General features: G+C 31.8%; 4 protein-coding genes across 7 annotated transcripts in view; 1 reads left to right on the top strand and 3 right to left on the bottom strand.

Annotated features, from left to right (window-relative positions):
* LOC145314204 (citramalyl-CoA lyase, mitochondrial-like) overlaps positions 1–3,132 on the bottom strand; it is an 18,167-nt gene extending 15,035 nt beyond the window's left edge. Inside the window, exons 1-2 of the mRNA XM_080154031.1 lie at positions 3,007–3,132; positions 2,299–2,369 (exon numbers count right to left, since the gene is read on the bottom strand). Coding sequence (XP_080010157.1) covers positions 2,299–2,369; positions 3,007–3,122 — 187 coding nt within the window. The 5' untranslated portion in view covers positions 3,123–3,132. The remainder of the gene's footprint in view (positions 1–2,298; positions 2,370–3,006) is intronic.
* Positions 1–19,526, top strand: part of LOC145314214 (uncharacterized) — a 444,769-nt gene that overhangs the window by 402,773 nt on the left and 22,470 nt on the right. The window lies entirely within an intron of this gene.
* On the bottom strand, positions 3,129–9,459 carry LOC145314205 (putative RNA/DNA demethylase ALKBH6). Of its 2 annotated transcripts, XM_080154032.1 has the most exons (8): positions 9,324–9,459; positions 8,405–8,540; positions 7,771–7,825; positions 7,164–7,228; positions 5,489–5,547; positions 4,735–4,839; positions 4,142–4,260; positions 3,129–3,706 (listed from the first exon to the last, which is right to left on the bottom strand). In XM_080154032.1, exons 1-8 carry the CDS (start codon positions 9,406–9,408, stop codon positions 3,557–3,559), a joined length of 774 nt encoding a protein of 257 aa, XP_080010158.1. In that variant the 5' UTR covers positions 9,409–9,459; the 3' UTR covers positions 3,129–3,556. The 2 variants fall into 2 exon arrangements, with proteins under 2 accessions (XP_080010158.1, XP_080010159.1); XM_080154033.1 differs by lacking the exons at positions 7,164–7,228; positions 7,771–7,825 and having other exon boundaries at positions 9,324–9,458.
* The window catches only part of thoc5 (THO complex subunit 5), an 11,388-nt gene continuing 1,317 nt past the window's right edge, over positions 9,456–19,526 (bottom strand). The window contains exons 5-20 of one of the 3 annotated variants that reach the window (XR_013877655.1): positions 19,163–19,303; positions 18,158–18,220; positions 17,709–17,848; positions 17,255–17,325; positions 16,972–17,091; positions 16,414–16,671; positions 15,600–15,710; positions 15,037–15,137; positions 14,585–14,710; positions 14,069–14,176; positions 13,776–13,907; positions 11,814–11,936; positions 11,379–11,456; positions 10,964–11,048; positions 9,881–10,102; positions 9,456–9,702 (exon numbers count right to left, since the gene is read on the bottom strand). Coding sequence is in view for 2 of the 3 variants with exons in the window: in XM_080154022.1 (XP_080010148.1) it covers positions 10,025–10,102; positions 10,964–11,048; positions 11,379–11,456; positions 11,814–11,936; positions 13,776–13,907; positions 14,069–14,176; positions 14,585–14,710; positions 15,037–15,137; positions 15,600–15,710; positions 16,414–16,671; positions 16,972–17,091; positions 17,255–17,325; positions 17,709–17,848; positions 18,158–18,220; positions 19,163–19,303 (1,735 nt within the window). In the remaining variant the exon portion in view is untranslated. Of the gene's footprint in view, positions 10,103–10,963; positions 11,049–11,378; positions 11,457–11,813; positions 11,937–13,775; positions 13,908–14,068; positions 14,177–14,584; positions 14,711–15,036; positions 15,138–15,599; positions 15,711–16,413; positions 16,672–16,971; positions 17,092–17,254; positions 17,326–17,708; positions 17,849–18,157; positions 18,221–19,162; positions 19,304–19,526 lie in introns of all 3 variants that reach the window. The other 2 variants (XM_080154022.1, XM_080154021.1) reach the window with 2 other exon arrangements.

Here is a 19,526-nt window from a genome sequence, read left to right as displayed (position 1 = left end):
CATTTGACATAAAGGTTATTATTATTATTATTTGATTCTTTATTTGTCTTTATCATTTACTTACAAAAATTACATTTAAAGTATAACAATATTATTTAAAGTCATAAAGGTACATTTGCCATAAAGGTACATTTGACATAAAGGTACACTTCCCATAAAAACATTTGACATATATTTTACAAAAAAACGTTTCATATAAAGGTATATCATAAAGGTACATTTCACATAAAGGTACATTTCCCATAAAAACATTTCACATAAAGGTATATATAACATAAAGGTACATTTAAAAAAAAGGTACACTTGATATAGAGGTACATTTAACATAAAGGTACATTTCATATAAAACTACACTTCGCATAAAATCATGTTTTTTTCTTCAAAATCCAAATTTTAGAATCAAAATCTGTTAAACTTTTTGCATAAATCTTGGCTCAGTAATTTTTGTCATAGATATACTTGTCATAAATACATTTGTCATAAAACATATATTATGAAAGTACACTTGGCATAAAAACAATTATCATAATTACATTTGTTAAAAAGGTAATTTGTCATAAAAACATTTGTCATGAAGGTACGTTAGGCATAAATTACTGGTACTTAAAATTTTATATTGGTACCAAAAGTTATATACTGGTACCCAAAGTTATATACTGGTACCCAAAGTTTTATACTGGTACCCAAAGTTTTATACTAGTACCTAAAATTTTATTCTGGTACCCAAAGTTTTATACTAGTACCCAAAATTTTATTCTGGTAAACAAAATTTTATACTGGTACCAAAAGTTTTATGCTGGTACCCAAAGGTTTTTACTGGTACCCAAAGTTTTATGCTGGTACCCAAAGTTTTATACTGGTACCTAAAGTTATAAACTGATACCCATGACAAATGTTTTCATGACACATTTATGTGAAATGTATCTTTATGTGAAACGTTTTTATGTGAAAAATTCTTTGATGAGAAATTTTTTTTATGTGAAATGTATCTTTATGTGAAATGTTTTTATGTGAAATGTACCTTTATGTCAAATGTACCTTTATGCCAAATGTACCTTTATGTGAAATGTACCTTTATATCAAATGTATCTTTATGTCAAATGTACCTTTATGCCAAATGTACCTTTATGTCAAATGTACCTTTATGTGAAACGTTTTTATGTGAAGTGTACCTTTATAGCAAATGTACCTTTATGTCAAATGTTTTTATGTCAAATGTACCTTTATGTGAAGTGATTTTATGTCAAGTGTTTTATGTGAAATGAATTTATATCAAATGATATTATGTCAAATATTACTGATCCTCAATAATCAGTAATGCTCACTAGGTATTTTCAGATTTTGCAACGGCCAACCCAGGTTATGAAAGTACCAAACTATTCATTAATATTGTGTAATTATGTGTAATACTTTTTTTGTATTCCTATGTTCAAATACATATCTATCTAAGAAGAACCATCAACTTACTATCAAAGGCCTTAAGAAAGTCAAAGTAACAATAAATAGATTTACTGACAATGCTAACTAAAGCGTATACATTTTTTAACTTTTTCATCTTATCTTAATTCTAAACAAAATCTTCCTTTTTCTTTCTTTGCGATTAATTTTTTCAAGATGTTTTTATTTTGAAAATCTAAAAGGAAGAATAAATATATTGTACACAGATATGTAAAACAAGGGTAACATCCATGAGTCGCGACGCACTACAAAATCAAGGAGATTTTAAGAGCATTTGTAAAGAAGAGCATGGATTTATAGGATAAGACAGGGGTGTATATTGATCCCCGGCTCAGGGGGGTGGGGGTGGGGGGAATAAAAAATTAGTGGTTGGAGGGAAAAAAAATGTAAAAATTAAGAAAACTGAAAACATTTTTTCCATTTCCCCCCCCCCCCCCTCCTTGGTAAAAAAAACTAAAAGAATGTGTGGTAGGAGGGATAAAATAAATAAAATATAGGGTTCTTTAAATATTTTTCCATTTTCCCCCCTACTTGGTGAGAAAAAAACTAGGGGGGGGGGGGGGGAATAAAGAAATTTGTAGCCGGGGAAAAAAAATAAATCTTGTGCAGAATATACACCCCTGGGATAAGAATAAAAAATATTTATATTCTGTATTATATCAGACCGACAGACAAAGTAAATTCCATACTCGATGCTCATAGATATAGGGAATCTTCACACAAACAAAATACCAGCCTTGTATCTTGAATAGCAGCTGAGAAAAACACATTTCCCCACAGATTGACGGACAGACAAAGTAAATTATAGAGTAGCTAGGCTACTAAAAATGTAAATCCCACCTGATGCAACGAGTTGTGGTATTTTATTTATTTTTCTTTCATCATTTCCAGGAACATACATCAAAGAACGTCTGAACAATTCATTTCAGATTTTATTTAAATTCAATTTACTAGAATATGACAAATAAAATTGAAGCACAGTACAGGGGTGTGCACAGGAATTCAGGGAACATTTAAATTTTAGCATGTCCATAGAATAATCATGAAATGTGTTTACAATTACTATTGAAGTACGGGCAGAGGGGACACTATATAATGTAATAAGAAAAATTCTTTGAAAAGTTAATATTGTTTGTATACAATATCTAAAATATGAAGTTTTGTCGTATAACTGTTTATGAGCAAGTATTCATATTTTCTTATAAAGATTTAAATAAAAAGTAATGATGTTATAATTATGTTTAACAAAACCTAATTGTTTTTACATAAAAAAGTTTGTATTTTTTTTACTGTTGCGTGGTACATAATAAAACTGAGGTTCTTAGCTATCAGCGGAAAGAGGTTTAATCCTTGGTAGAAACAGTGTCTCAACTGATTTTGTCTTTATTGTAAAAATACTCATAAATCATATGATTAAAATCGATTAAAAGAGGTTGGGGAATGCCTTGGCCCATAAACTCATTACCAATCAAAGCTTTAGTTTATTCTATCTCTACTATAGGTTGCAACCTAAGATTGTTTTCTAATCAACCATGCCCCGAGGTATACCTTGGAATATATTTTCTTTCAGGTACCGCAGCCGCTTCGCTACTTTCCGACATAAATCTGGCACATTCCCGCAACAAGAGTCGCGGGGCGGAAAATAGCTTGGTCCGATATAACATATTTGGTTTTATCTGTAAATATTGTACAAATATGAATTTATATAAAAAAAAACTAAAAGAGGATTTTAAACTAGTAACTTTAAGTTTGATCCTTTTAATGAAAACACAAAAATGTCCTTCATAAAAAATGAAAGTTAAAATTACTAGGGATTTTTAAAAAATTTCCCATAATAAGATTTTCAAAAAAAAGTAATTTAACTAACAAAACAAATGCACAAACCTAAAATCTCATCACAGAAAATACTACTTTTTCCAGAAAAGTTAGAAAAACAAAACAAATCACAGAAAGACAGGTATCACATTTCTAATTAGCATATATCATACTCAGAACTTAGATTATTTTGTATCAAATAAAGCTTATAATAATTTCCGACCAATAAAATGAGGAAATAAGATTGTATGAAAAGGAAGGTTGTATAAAAAAAATATTAAACTTATCTTCCCAAACGAAGCTTAAATTTTGTTGTTTTAGGAACATGTCTTATAGTTAAAGAATATCTAGTCCCTCGCTCTAAGGTTTCACCTAATGAAAGTGGAGTTCTCAAATTTGGATATTGGTCGGTAATGCTATCAGCTGTTTGCTCCTGAATAAGAGTGTCACATTTTAGAAAAGTTATTAGTAAAAAACTTAAAATTCTAAACCAGCTAAATCAGCAGGGATCTAAAGGGATTAGACAATAGCCGATACATTGATGTAGATCAACAACAAAGACAAATTACCCCTTCTATAGATTAAAATTAGTGTTTGAAAAGTTTGAACACTCATCTCAATGAATCAACCTATCAAAATTCACTAATGTCCCCAAAGTTGTTATCAACTTTATCATAAAACTTTTAGGATTAGTGTAATAAACAGTAAACTGTCCTCTCTCTCTCGTAAAGCAGTGTGAAGTCTAAACGGTAAAAAGCATGCTTGCTATTCGACCAGTGAACCTGATTAAATCTAATAATAATGTATATATATTAAGATGGCATTTTTTGGAATTTAAAATTCTATTTTAAAAGTGAGACAGCCTAACCTGAATTCCATGTAGGTACTTATGATACATATCATCCTGCAGGACAAGAAGACTGCGGGGTTCTACAAACAATGAAAATACTTTGCGCTCTTCCCAGGACCGGAGTGTTGAAGTTGTATCTTAAATATTGGCATTTTTAAATTAGTTAAAGAGAAGAAGTTTCAGTGGCGAATATAGTCTATAAGTCGGACTGTCTGATACTAACCCCCCCCCCCCATATTTGTCTTATTTGGCCATAAACATATTATAATTTTCAGGTAAAAACAAATTAAGCGATAGATTTCTTACACTCACTGCCATTATTTCAACTTTTCATACCAACTTCCCTTCATACCAAAACTAACCTAACCAAAAAAGATATCTAAATCAATTTCACATTGAATAAAATTGGTAAATCCAGCCCCTGATAGTTAAGTAATAATCAATGAATTAGGTATACATAATGAACCTAGGTTAAACTAAGAAGTATAATAATTCAAAGATTTGCTATAGCTGCAACGTTGTTTAAGTTTACAGTTGAAGATAGTCGTTGTTTTTGAAAGGATAAACAATGGAATTATCCTGTTTGTAATCACATAAGTTGATAAAATTACCTGGTTCTGGCTCATAAAAGTTTAGAACTGTATGGGAACCGATGGATATCGTTGTTATTGTTGGATAAAATAAATCACCATCGAGATGTGGCATTATTCCTTCGCCTAAAATATTTTTTTTATACAAAATGTACTAGCAAAAGTACAGTCACTGTGTTTTTGACAAAAAGTGGGTATGCTTTTTTCAATTTGTTTTTTTGCTATATTTTTACCCACTGTCAAAATTACACCTTTAACGTTGACGTGAAAGATTTTTCAAAACTGATTACTTGGGCTTACAAATAAACTGTTTCAGTATCTTTGGTCGAAAAATTTCTGTTTTGAAAGCATTTTTGACAGGGTTATGGGTTATGGTCAAATATTTGTAATGTTATGATCGAACATGAAAAAAACTTACAGACTTTAATATAGATATAGCTAAAAATTTGTATAGTTTTTATTATCATTAGTTTTTCAGGAAATAGAAAGATTTTTCAAAACTGATTACTTGGGCTTACAAATAAACTGTTTTAGTATCTTTGGTCGAAAAATTTCCGTTTTGAAAGCATTTTTGACAGGGTTATGGTCAAATACTTGTAATGTTATGATCGAACATATAAAAAAACTTACAGACTTTATTATAGATATAGCTCAATGAAAACATCAGCCGAGCTCAGCTGATGTTTTCAGCACACTATTATCTCCCCCCCCCTCCCCATCAGGATACACACCCCCACTTCAAAATTAATCTTAAATATTTTTATCACCAATTTACCTGCTTTATATTCATTTAAAAGTACGTGATTTGCACATTTTTCTCCGAAAACAGATAATCTACAAACAAAAAAAAATATTAATTATGAAATTAATTTTTCTACTCAAAAGTAAGAAGGATAACTAGAAAGCTAATTATTAGAAAATGTAATTTTTAGATTATGAATGATTACTTTAATATTAAAATTCTCAAAAAAGTGATTTTTATAGTGTAGTAGAAACAAAGAAATTAAGAAACACTATTAAGATGTACTATTAGTAGAGAAGCTACTCTATAATTCGAAATATCCGTCCGTCCGAGACAGAAAGGAAGAAACGCGATTTTCTCGGCTCCTCTAAAAGATATCAAATTTTCAGGAATTAAATATGTTAACATTCTTCATATTTTCACTAAGTTTCATTAAGATTCGTCAATCAAATAGGTTGCTAGATCGATCCCTACATTTTAAAGTTTTCATGATTTCCTCTACTCCTATTCAAGATAGAAGGCTGAAATTTTCAGGGATTGAATACTAAGAGATATAAGTTTTCCGGAATTTTAATGTAGGGAGGAGATTTGAAATCTGCATCAAATTTTAAGGATTTTTTATTAAATTCGTTTTTTGTATAATTCTTTATCTAAAAGCGGAAATACAAATTAAGTTAATTAATTTTGGCATCCGTGATTGGTGGATTTAAAAAATCAGCGCTCTGATTGGATGTCGTACATCATTCAACCAATTAGAGCGCAGGTAGTATAAAATCCACCTATCCTATTGGTCAAAATTAATAAAGTTAATATGTATTTTCGCTTTTAGATAAAGAATTATACAAAAAACGAATTTTATAAAAAATCCTTAAAATTTGATGCAGATTTCAAATCTCCTCCCTACATTAAAATTCCGGAAAACTTATCTCTTATTGAATACTTTAATATTCTGCATAATTTTATCAAGTTTCATTAAAATTTACTTATTGGTATTGGGTGCTAGTTCGATTCTTAAATTTTTATGTATTCATGATTTTCTTATTTCTTATACGAGATAGACGGCTGATATTTTTAGGGATTACATAAGTTGACAATTTACATATCCCCACAAAGCCTCATACAGATTTGCTTATTGATTGAGGTGCTAGATCGTTTCCTAGATTTTCACGCTATAAATCTTACAAGGTTTCGTGATTTTTTGGTTTATTTTTTTTATGAGACTGCTCTATAGTTCCATAATCCAACCATAATATTTGAGCTTCGCTACTTATAGACGTTAACATCCTTGTTGAAATAAATATCGAAATAAACAAATTCAAGATGGTTTTAACCAAAGAAACTTAGAAAGCATTCAATTTCTAAAAATGGTAATGAATTATAGCCCTTTTGAAGAGTTTCATTTACAATTATTAATTTCAATGAGTCCCCAAAATACACTTTCCAGAAAACTTTGACTTTCAACTTTTAAGCCTGCTAGGATTATTGTAAGTGACCATCTTATCTTGATTACAAGGTATCTACTATTATGAAAGAATACAAGCGGGGTTTCTTTTCAAGTTCAAGCACATTGTGGATAGGTTGATGTAATAGATGGCCTAGTTTCAGGTAATTATTGTATGCTGATCAAATCTTAGATTAGCACTAAATTGACCAATACATTTAATAACAACCAAGCGAAATATTTTAAATGAGAAATAAAGTACTTTACTTGTTTACTTTGTCAACAGCAGATTTCTGTAGCCAATCTGGAATTTTCTCACAAATCATGCCATTCTAATTAGATTTTCAAAAATAAAGAACGAGAAATGTATCAAGTTGAAATTATTTTCTTATTAAATTAATTGTCAGTTAACAAGCACACTTTTATAACCGACATACCTAACAACACAAACGACACAAAAATGCGCTAAAAATATCCGACTTTAAGCGCGTCCTGCAAAGTGAGCACTTTTGGGTCGTGGCATTAAAAGATTTTTTTTAGGCATTTTTATGTAAAGTTTACTTAGATGGACTTTACGCCGTAGGTCAAGCCGTTTTAATGCTATTCTATTATAAAAAGTAGTAAGGATTTTTTTTAGAAAGGTGCTGGTTTGAATTGGTTGTGCTTTTCAAGGAAGCTTTAGAGTACCTTAGACTGGTTTTAAAATATTTTTCTGATCTTCCCTAGAGGCTGGGGTGAAACAACTAGTGAGTCTATAAAGCTAAAAATTTACTTTATTTAATTAAGCTTATTTAATATTTCTTATTAAAATTATGTAGGTTACTAGGTTATTTTTACAGAACATTGTTTTTTATTATTTCTTTAAATTTGAAACCTTATGAGGAACACCTCCATAATTTTGTAATCTTCTATTTGATAATTGAGTCCATCTGATATTTAGTTTTACATTAATAAGACATCTTAGTATGAAAATAATATTTAAAAGGATTTCTTTATAATTTGCAGTCATGTGTTCAATAAGATACAGGGGTGTATATTCTGCACAAGATTTTTTTTTCCTTGCTGCAATTTTTAAAATTTTTTTCTCCTCTTGTTTTTTTTTCATGACAGGAAGGGGGGAAAAGGAAGGGGGGAAAATGGAAAAAAAAATTCACAACTCTTCATTCTATTTATATTATCCCCCTCCAACACATTATTTTGTTTTTTTTTCACCAAGGATGGGAGAAAAAAATGTTTTCATTTTTCTTAATTTTTTCATTTCCCCCCATTCCCTCAGCAGGGTCAATTTTGTAGAATATACACCCCTGATAAGATGTTTAATAATTTTCATTTCTTTCTTTTGTACCTATTAATTTACTGTATTTTCAATCTTCTTTTTTCGTTTAATCTAATACTAAACAATATTAGATTTTTGCCAGTTTGATGCCTGCAATGTGTAAATAGATTTATCATGTACTCTAATAAAGTGAAACTTGTAGCTGGCTACAATAACAACTTATTAATGTAACCTTGGTGTTGGACTTTTTTCAATCTCCCTCAACATCAATTTCTCATCTTCTGGTGTTATGAATTCTGGTACATAGTACGCTGTGGCAGGTACAGAGGGTACAAGGTATTCTGATAAATTCAAATTATTTTCTTTTCCTGTACATATTTTTAGGTTTATTTTGGTTAAGATCTTTAAGATATAGATAAATGTACACTTCCATGGACCATAGCAAGGAATAAATTTTGTTAGCCCACAGGGGTGTATATTCTGCACAAGATTTATTTTTTTTCCCCTGCTACAAATTTTTTATTTTTTTTCCCCCCTAGATTTTTCTTAAAAAGTAGGGGGGGAAATAGAAAAATATTTGAAGAACTTTATATTTTATTTATTTTATCCCTCTTACCACACATTTTTTTAGTTTTTTTTAACCAAGGAGGGGGGCGAAATGGAAAAAGTGTTTTCAGTTTTCTTAATTTTTACATTTTTTTTCCCTCCAACCACTTATTTTTTATTTCCCCCCCCCCCCCTGAGCCGGGGATCCCATGCAGAATATACACCCCTGTTAGCCCAAGGGAATAAAGTTCGCAATGATTATTCCTGATTTTATCTTACAAGACTTTAGGGTATTTTTTTGTATGGGAATGTCTTTTTAGGCAACTTTAATGGAAGTTATCGGCCATCGGTAAAGCTTAGGTTTATTCATCACAAGTAAAGGGATTAAGTATAACCAACAAGCAATCAAAGCAATGCTATAAGGGGATGAAAAGTTGATGAAAATGCTAAAATAAAACAGCTAGAGGAGTATTACCGATATCTCTACTAGGACATACCCGCAAAGATTTGAGACTAACATACGAGTATTTATAATAGGAAATTATTTAATGTGTTTCAAAGACTAAAATCTTATAGTAGTAGGAGAGTTTTTGAATGCAATGAACCTAAATTCCCATTTTCAAGATTCGCATTCAACAAGTCAGAATGTTCTACACTCTTTGCATCATCTAAACCCATATTGTTACTCATATACTTCTCAGTCTCTATAATCTCATTTTATTGATCATTGTAAAAAATCTGAAAATAACATTACATGATTTAACTAGTTTATTTTTAAAGAAAAAGAAGGTACAACAATAATGAATATGGACAATTATAATAAAACTGGATTGGTTTATATTCTGTATTTCAAATGCACATAACAATATCATCTTCTAATAATGAGCCTTAGATGCCTTTTCAGTTTTCTTTTTGTATTTAGTTTTAAAACAATTTTGTAAATTGTTATTATGATTCATTTCATTATGCAAACTGCATTTAATTCTTTATTTTAATGTCAATCAAAAAAGTGGTGTTTTATCTCAATAAATAGTAAGCTATCCGATTTTCTACCAGTAAAAATTCATAAGACAACATGTATTAAGATCCAGTTCTTAATGACTGGCAAAAAAAGGTATTTAAAAAAGGTAATTAAATAATTAGGTATTGAATGAAATATCACTTTCTGATACATATATTTTTATATTTTGAGTCATAATTAATATTTTGGGACAAATTTCATTTTATAGCCCATTTAACTAAATCTGTTTTTACAACCTATGCTTAAAATCCTGAGGACGCCTCCTAGTTGGGTTGAATAATTCAATTATGCCCTTGGATGAAAGAAATTGTTGATATGATCGTAGACTAGAGGCAGCTTTCTTTGTCTTCCCTCAACTGGTATCTGAAAATAAAATGAAAATATTAATAACGATGCAATACAATTTAAATAGATTCTAAAAATGATTAACTGGACTATGGTGGACGGGGGTACTATTCTCAAAGGATTTTAATTCAATTCAATTTTGAAAATTTGAGTACCCTACCCCAGGTTTTTGTTGATTTTTCAAATATTTCCCCATATCTTTTATGATTTTGGTTCAATTTTTAAAATCAGTTTACAGTTCAATTGATTATTATCCCCCCCCTTTAGCAGAGGACCAAATCAGGGAGTATAGAGGGGACAATGGATCGAATATTTTATTTATTTTTAGGAGTCTCAGACTTTGGGTACTGGCTTAAAGGGAATGTGCAAGAATTTAGCAGTTTCTGACTGAGTTTGGGTACTTGCGCATGAAATGCCGCTACTCGTTATGTATGTTTTGAATATTGCAGACGGGGAGAAGGAATAAGGGAAGTAGGGGCAAGGGAAATAAACAATCGTTGTGTTAGTTTGGAATGTAGCAGACGGGGAGAAGGGAGGTGGGGGCAAGGGAAATAAACAGAATAAAAAGAGGCAGTCATATTCTTGCTAGCAGCAGGCCGGGTCCAATAATCTTGTAATATAAAAATCACACCAAAAAACCTCAATATATTTCATCAAAAACAAGTTGTGATTTCACTTTACATGACGCTATGGAAATCTATTATTCAATTAACAATCCCTTTATAATTTCCTACAAATTTATTGGATTAAACTGGATTTCATGCCCTTTCTTTGATAACTCTTATATTGAATTAATTGCCCATTGTCCCCTCCCTTACTCCCTGGGACCAAATGCAAAATATACACATCTTATTAGAAAGCTATGGTACAATAAAATACCTCAAAGTTATGCTCCTTTGCAAATAAAGGTTCTGGATCCATTGCACTGATACACTCCAGCATCACATCCAGTAACACAGTCAACCTGAACAAATTGGTTGTGATTTCTAATACGATATGGTTCGTTGTGAAGGATAAAAGGGACAATACAAAACCTCATGAAATCTACATCTCGGGAAAAAATATATAGAAATAAAATTTTGAAGGGGGAGGGGAATGATAAGCGATAAGGAAGGGAATTGGTACGATTCTTACACCTCACTACAAATTAAAAAAAAAATCTAGATAACATATGTTTGACTTGGAAAGACTTGATAAAAGTTAACATGGTTTTCTTGTTCCAATGACTAATTTTAGATAATACAAAAGACAATTTTTGATGAAATTTTCGATAACAGAAAAAAAAACTACTTACTTATAAACTTGATGAATAAGAATATTGTTGTCTTTATCGGATTCCTCCATTTGCACGTTGATTTCACTCTCAAGATCCCTAGCAATAAAATAAAAATAATACTTTAATAAAGATGACAGCATCCATAATAAGTATCTAGCATAAAAAATGTATTCAAATGTAAGGAAAAGCAAAACAAGCGCGGCGAAGAAACTATTATTATATTTTATGACATTCAATTTCCCCAATAGGAGCGTTATGTGAAATGAACTGGAAAGTAGACGCTTTTAGGTAAGTTAATTCTTCACAATAAAACTGGCATAGAATAAAGGCATCCTTTTGTTTACCATGCAAATTTAATTTTCCGGTGCACAATCGAATAGAGAGTAAATTCTCTTTGGGGAGGTTAATGAAAACAAGTTTGATCCTTCCAAAAAAAATCAAAATAATTTTCACCTAATCCACTCATTGTTGGAAGAATTCCACCTATCCTTCCAAGCAAGTGTCAGAATGAATATTGGCGTAGACTGTGGGTAATCATTCTTTACTGCTACCAATCCAGTCAGAGTTGCGATGCCCCTAAACAATTTTCGTTTATAAAAACTACTAGCGGCTTCGCCCCTAGCCTCTAGGGGCTTTGCCCCAAGAGGTTTGATGAAACTTTTCGTATTTAAGATGCCCAACCTAAGTCTGGTTATTTGTGAGGTCTAGGAAAAAAAAACAGACTTACGCAAAAGATTATAATTATAATCTTTACACAGAAAAATGGCACGAGGTGAGGGTTTGAGGGGGCAAAATGAGCCGACCAGCGATTTTTGACGGCACGCAGCGACGTCGTGCTTCATCCAATCCGGGATTTTTTTTTCTTAGACCTTACAAATAACCAGGCTTAGGTCGGGCAAAAGGTCCCGTGAGATTATCTCAAACCGTTTGGGCGTGGCGGGACGAAAACAGCAAAAAATGGCCTAAAAATTGACCAGCCTGTCATTTCATCAAAGAAATCCATCAAAAAATCACAATTTGAAATTTTAATTAATTAATAACTTTTTTCTCATAAGAGATAATGACACAAGACTTTCACTTGGTGAAAATTCAGCATTGTGGGCCGCCTAGACTTTATATTTGGTGACCCTGGGGTGACGGGTTCAGTGCCCCCCACACCCACGAAGTGGGCATACTTTTGAAAATCACGTTTTTTCAGTTTTTCCCCTTAAAGGAGGGGAAGGAGTCGTTTTAGAGACTTCAAGCATCTCTTTGATGTTGAACAACTTTTTGAGGCAGACTTTCTTTATTTATGTTTCATTCGCCTCCGGCTGACCGTTTAGCCGTTATTTGCCACTGAAGGCGTGATTTTTGGCGATTTTTGCCGTTTCCGAGGTTTTAATGGACATTTAGGAGGGGAAAGAGTTGTCCAATCAAGTTGATAATGAAGTACATTTTTGTAGGCAATTGCATTGGCTAAATTTCATCTGAAGTAAAATTTTTTGTACCTCTAACCGGTTTTGCTCCAGCTGAATCGATTTACAGATACCCCCTAAAAACCGGAAAAAAACGGTTTTTCATAAAATTCACGGCCGGTTTTGGCCGGATCCGGCTCAAATTTTGCATGGAGTCATCCTTTGATATTCCCAACAGTTGATACTTGACACAAGATCCCAGAAAAGTGTGGTATATCTAGGGGGGGGGGATTTTTTTTTTTTTTTTTTTTTTTTTTTTGGGGGGGGGGGGGGGGGGGTAGTAGACCCAACTGTTTTAATTTTAGTTTTAATAATTTTTTTTTTTTTTTTTTTGGGGGGGGGGTATTTTTCATTTTTTGGGGAGTTGGGGTGTCCCACCCCCCAGGAAAATAGTTATAAACCTTCCCGGGACCTATGAAAAGCTACCCTGTAAAGGAGAACCCGATCGGTTCAGCGGTTAGCGAGATCCTTCGCTACAAACAAACAGACAGACATCGTTCTACTTTATATTATAGATTGGTGGTAAGGTTTCGACTCTCCTAGTCTTATGTCTCCTATCTCCCTGGCGTATACTTTGTGAGGTTAAAGAATGTGGGTTGAATGGAATCCCTAAACTCATAGGTATAAATAGTGTAAACTTCTTACCCGGCTAGGCTTAATACCTTTGTTAAAGTATTCCTTTATCTACATTATTAATTTCTCGTTTTTAAAGGTTTTATCTGCTGAACTCATAATGGTTCTTCTTTACTGTGAAGCTTCTTATAGCTTTAATGGTGGCTTATAATCATTTTTTGGAAATTGTATTCTCCCCCTCCTCAACCCAAAAATCCTTCAGTTTTTTTCATATTCCTTATACAAACTAATAATGAAAGTGTGTGGTCGACTTCCCAATTAACCTGAAATGTTCCAAGAGGCCTTTGGGGACGTAGAGGCTATTTAACTATAAAAGGAAGAATATTACCTTGTGATAACACATTTGAACAGGAAATCATTGGAATCAATATGGCCATCCTTGACCAGGCTGGAGTGTTCAGATCCTTGACAAAACTGCTCCCAGGTAAAACTTTCCAGAGATTTCAGCTTGCTCTTCACTCTAAAACAAGAACAATTATGTCCATCTGTGGCCCTTAACATTAACTTTACTACAGTAAGAAAAAGTAAAAGACAGACTATACTAACTTAGAAAATTAAGCAGTATTGTACGCACGGAAAAAGTTTATAATGTTTGCTGTGTATAAAAAAATTGTATCTTACTTTGGTGGATATCTGTTGACAATGTGTTTAGGAACATTTTCTTGTTTGAAAGATTTTCCCTGGGCCAGTAAGTTTATCTGTTCTTGCAGGCTTAACCTGTTCTCAAACCTAAATTAAATCATTTTAGACCTTAAATCTTCCTATTAAAAGAAGATCAAAAAGAAGTTTTTTAAGAAAAGTTTATTCTTGCTTATTTTAGGTTTGTTTACGCTAATCATTACTATCCACAGAGAACAAGCATTAATAATGTCTATGTTAAGGTGAACCTGAACATCATTAAAGATTACAAAGTTTAATGTACTAAGTGAAAGATAAATTAGATGTTTAACTGCAAGTTGTAGAGTCATATACAAAGATAATCTACATAATAAAGGACTTCATAAGTTCATATGTCCAATGTTTCATTGGGTGTAGCATCACAGAGATCTTAATTGAAATCAAGTTTCAGAAATCAAGATTTTTATAACACAAGGTGAGTTAGTTTTGTTACAATCTAATGTTAACAATATTTTTTACCTTTCTCTTAATGAATGAATAATCTGTTTCATAAGATGTATAGTTTGATTTTGATCCTGATCCGCTGTAGCTCCTGTACCCATGGATATGCCTGACAACTTCTGTACCCACACACATACATCATCCCTAAAAAAAATGAAGCTTGAATTTTTGTTTAAATCATCTTTAATTAGAAAAAAGTAAATAAAATGCGTTATGGGAAACATCAAGTAGCAAGGTTCAGAATATTATCAATTAACATAGGAGAACGAACATTCATTAAGTATCCATTTAATATAGCAGTCGATCACATTTCCCATCAAACAGCATGGATGAATTAATACAAAGTTTTGAATAGAGAATTAAATTTTTGAATTATTGAGTAGCGCCCTTACTCAAATAATATAAGAAAACTGACCAAGTAGAATTTAATGAAAAGATGACGGGAACATTATTAAAAGTTGAATATTTACCTGGATTTACCAAGCTTCTCTGAAATCCATTGTTCCGCCTGCTGTGCTTCACTGGCAGCAATCAAATTTTCAGGATAGAAGTTATTCATCAAACTGGACACCTTTTATGAAAATAATAACACAATTAAAATAAAACTTTTTAAAATTTTGAAGAGCACTGTTTTGGAGGTTTCAAGGACCATCAGGGGTGTATATTTTTAAAATTGACCCTGCTGAGGAGGGGGGAAGGGGGAGGTAAAAAACTAAAAAATGTGTTGTTGGGGGTGAAAAAACATTTTTCTCTCATCCTTGGTTAAAAAAAACTAAGAGTTATGAAATTCTTTTCAATTTTACCCCTTCCTTGCTTGAAAAAACCAGGAGGGAAAAAAATAAAAAAATTTGCAGCAGGGGAAAAAGATGAATCTTGTGCAGAATATACACCCCTGAGAACCTTTTATCAATTAAAAGAAGTGAAACTAAATGCCAGATACTGTAGAAAAAAAATTGAAGGTAACAAAAAAATCAATGTTCAAAAACATTTTTTTTAGCACAACCTCAACAACACAACAACTCATAAAGCTTACCTGTAAAACTTCGCCAGTGAATGTGGCATCTTTTGGCAAGACCTTTGTCTTGACACAAACCAGTTTGGAGGGCACCAGGTACGAAAACATCAGGTCTAATTCATCACCAGTCTAGAAAATTAGCCAAGGTTAAAAACAGATTTTAATACCAGCTGTTTTGTATGACACGCGTGAAATAAAATTAAATAGGTTTTTTGAAATCTAGATACTAGGTATTCAAAAACAAAATTAGTTTTGATGTACTAAAGCTAAAAGTTCCTTGAAAGAGGACTATCCACGAACAAGAGCAAGTGATTCTAAGCATCTTCCTGCATTGACCAATAGTATTTTTTTAGTAAATATACTAGGTTTATGTTTAATATTTGCTTTATCGACTAAAAAGTTATGTTTCACCATGGATTTATATGAAAAAAAAACTTTGAAATGTTAAGCATTGTTTGGTGCAATATCATCGAATGTTTTGAGGAGTTCAAACTGTTGTTTAATAGCTTTGACACAAAAGTAATGGACTGGAAGTAATATACTATTATTAGTCTTGGCTATGAAAACTTTGGAGATATATGCACTGCACAACGAATACACAGACTTACTTTTCAGGGACCGCATATTTGAAAATATATTTATACAAAAAGTACCTATTAACTTGTTAAGCCATGAAAATTGGAACTTACGGAAAATCTATATATTCCTTAATTACAACCCCCCCCCCCCCCCCTCCCCCTCCCCCGAGATTAAAAATGTAATATTATGTAGTAAAGAAATTCTAAAAGGTTGGAAAAACACCCATGAAAAATACAAAATTAATAATCTTTACCTCTGTCCTTAACTTGAAGACAACTTTAAGGGGGTGTTCTTCACCCTCTCCCTCCTCCTCTGTCCACTCCCTGGCTTTCCTCTCCTCCCCCTCGATATTAAACTCAAAGTTAGGCGGATTTTCAGAGCCAGAGTTTGAAGATTCATTCTGTTGGACCATAATGCCAGCACATGTGGCCAAGTAGTGAAGAGGGGCTGGCAACATTGCCAAGAGACGTTTCTGTGTACGCTCTGTGTCCAAAGGCAGATTTAGGATTTCCTGAAATGTTGTTTTCTAAGCATAGTTAACTTTGTAAAACGTTGAAGAATCCGATGAATATCCGCTGAATAAAAATCGGGTTAAAACACAAATTGTAACAAAAAGAAAAATAAGATCATAAAATAACCCTGTTTTATTATACCATAAGGAGTGCTATCTAAATTTTTTTATTTTCTTATCCGCAGCAGACCATTGTCTTTAGTTATAATATTCGCATGGATTAACATTTGGGGTATATCATTATCGTTCACTGTGCCATCACAAAAAAACATTATTTTTTAATCTAAACTCAAATCACACCTGAACAGGTTTGGACATGGTGAGCATATTTTTGAGATGTTTGCCCAGTTCCTTCAACTTCTCATCCTTGGCTGTCACAACATTATCAAGGCTATTACGCTCCTCTTCCAGTTCATTGGCCTAAACAAACAGATTTTAATATTTCAGCTTTTTAAAATGGAATAAAGATTTCCGAGAAATATGTACGAGTTTTCAATTGAAAAAAAATGTTTCTTCCATATTTTAAATTTTAAACTGATAAATCTTCAAATTCTTATTAAAAATTATAATAGAATTAAATAACCTTATTATGAAGTTTTTTTCTTGTCTGCAACTCCCAAACTAATCTTGCCAGTCTCAGTTGATGTGGATTTTCTGTAATAACATTGAGAATAACATAAACCTGTTATTTCATTCATAGTAAATTGATAGTAAGGATTAATCCAGAGAGTTAAATTCTAGAGATCTAAAGGGATAAGACAATGGACGATAAATTAATGTACTGTACATCCCTAATGATGATTTACAAAATTACCCTTTCAGTAGATTGCATTAAGTGGTAAAAACGATTGGACACTCAACTTAATGAACCAACCAATAAAAATTCAATAAAATTCCTTAAGTTAAGTTAAGTTAAGTTAAGTTAGAACACGTTATTAATAAACTTTGGAAACAGCTGAATGTATCCTCCCTCTCTGGTTAAATTCCACGATTATATATTTAAAATCAATGAAAACAATAAAATTTTGTAAACCTACCTCTAGTTATTTCAGACTTGCTAACGTCCTTGGGAGCTTCCGCGTAGAATGTATTAACATCCACAAGGTCGACATCCTCGTCAGCAGACCAGAAGTTGATGCACCTGCTCACCTCCTTCTTCAAGTGGAGAACCTCATACCTGCACGTGAACGAGTTAAAAATTTCGAAGATTTTTTGTTTAAGAATCGCGCATTTTTATTTTCACCTTAAGAAGTAGATACTTTAAAATTTATGTAGAATTGGAATAAAATAAAATAATAAATAGGTATTTAAGTTTCAAAATATTGAAAAATTTCACGTTGAGATATAACGATGGATTTAGTAAAGATCTTAGATATTTATAGAGAATATTTGAGTGTTTATTCATAGTAAAGAATTGGTTAACAGGATTGAATGTTACATCTGCAATAACAAGCTCGATTTTTTTTTTCATGTAAAAGAAGTTTACCTTAGATTTTGTAGCTGTAGATTAAACGCATCCACTTTCTGTTTAGAACTGTTTGTATTCTCCCTATAATATTAACAATATTTACAAGGATGATTGTAAATTTGATTGATGATGTATTTTGTAATTTAGCTTTTGGAAAAAAAGAAAATGTGTCAAAACTTCCCCCCCTCTTACAAGAAATTAACGTTATCATTTTTTGTCGCCGCAACCTTAGGATTTATATTTTATACTATTTAACCTAATTACTTATACCAATAATCAAATTAAGTGATGTACAAAGTCAAATCATAGAGTAATTAAAGGTAAGAATAGTAATGGAAAATAACTCAAATTAAGTTTACCCGTTTCAGAACTCTACCATATTTTAATGCAATACCTTATCCAATGCAATTTTTTTACGGATAAATTTGTTGCAAAATTTCTTTAATACAGAATTCTGTTTAAGGACATACTGACATTTTAGGACATAATTATAGAGATACTTCGCTCAAAATATTGTACCTAATTGTAATTGGAATCAGTAATCTAAAAATCAGATAAATCGGATGATTTTATCACATAAAACTTTGTAAGTAAAAAAAGTAAAAAAACATGTTTAAAATGGACGTACGGACGTTCTCATAACGGTTATAGAGTTGCTACGTTTTCCAAATTTTATCTAACTACTACAGGATTTATCATGCAAAGTTTGAAATCGATAGGAAAATTCTAGCATGCCTAAATTAACGAAAAAAGCTATACGTTAAGGACGGATTGACCGACACTAGTTATAGAAAAGCTTCGCTTTTAAAAACGTGACAGAGATACGATAATAACTGATGGACCTAATAATACATTTAACTATAAGATTGACTTCTCATCTGGTAAATACAACAAATCAATATAACAACAAAAAGACATTACAAAATGATATTCTGTTAAAAAAAAGCTTGAACAAGATTTATATCTATTTTATCAAACTTTTCATCAATTTATGATCATTAGAAATAAAAAAAATACTCTTACCTTGCAGTACGTAATCTAAGTTTCTCCATCCTATTTAACTTCTTCATCTTGACAAAGAGAAGTCCCAGCTCAACTTTTGTATCCTTAGTATCTTCAGTTTTACCCTCCACTCGAATTTTGTGGATGTGTCCCAGTTTTGTCCTTGATAAAAATTACATAAGTCGTATTTCTAACAAGGTATTTGTCTTTCTATGAATATATACGGAAGAATATTGCTAACTGCTGAACCGATAGGGTTCTCCTTTACAATATAGCTGAAGGTTTTTGACATTTTTTTTTTTTGGGGGGGGGGGGGGGGGAGGTTACCACCAACAACAAAAAATCGCACCTTGGAAAAATGATCATTAGAGATAAATAAAATGAC

This window comes from Acartia tonsa, chromosome 3 (genome assembly GCF_053477335.1).
Source record: "Acartia tonsa isolate MP-2025a chromosome 3, ASM5347733v1, whole genome shotgun sequence".
In the NCBI taxonomy this organism is placed as follows: domain Eukaryota; kingdom Metazoa; phylum Arthropoda; class Copepoda; order Calanoida; family Acartiidae; genus Acartia; species Acartia tonsa.
The sequence above is the reverse complement of the archived record's forward strand: the minus strand, read 5'-3'. Positions and strand labels throughout refer to the sequence as shown.

What these genes read in the sequence shown, in the direction of transcription:
- LOC145314205 (XM_080154032.1), bottom strand. Translation starts at nt 9,408, where the DNA reads ATGAGTAACAATATGGGTTTAGATGATGCAAAGAGTGTAGAACATTCT. An exon ending in TCTTGAAAATGGGAATTTAG is followed by an intron (nt 8,541 to 9,323) that starts GTTCATTGCATT and finishes AAATATGTACAG; the next exon opens with GAAAAGAAAATAATTTGAAT. An exon ending in CTTTTATGAGCCAGAACCAG is followed by an intron (nt 4,261 to 4,734) that starts GTAATTTTATCA and finishes CCAATATTTAAG; the next exon opens with ATACAACTTCAACACTCCGG.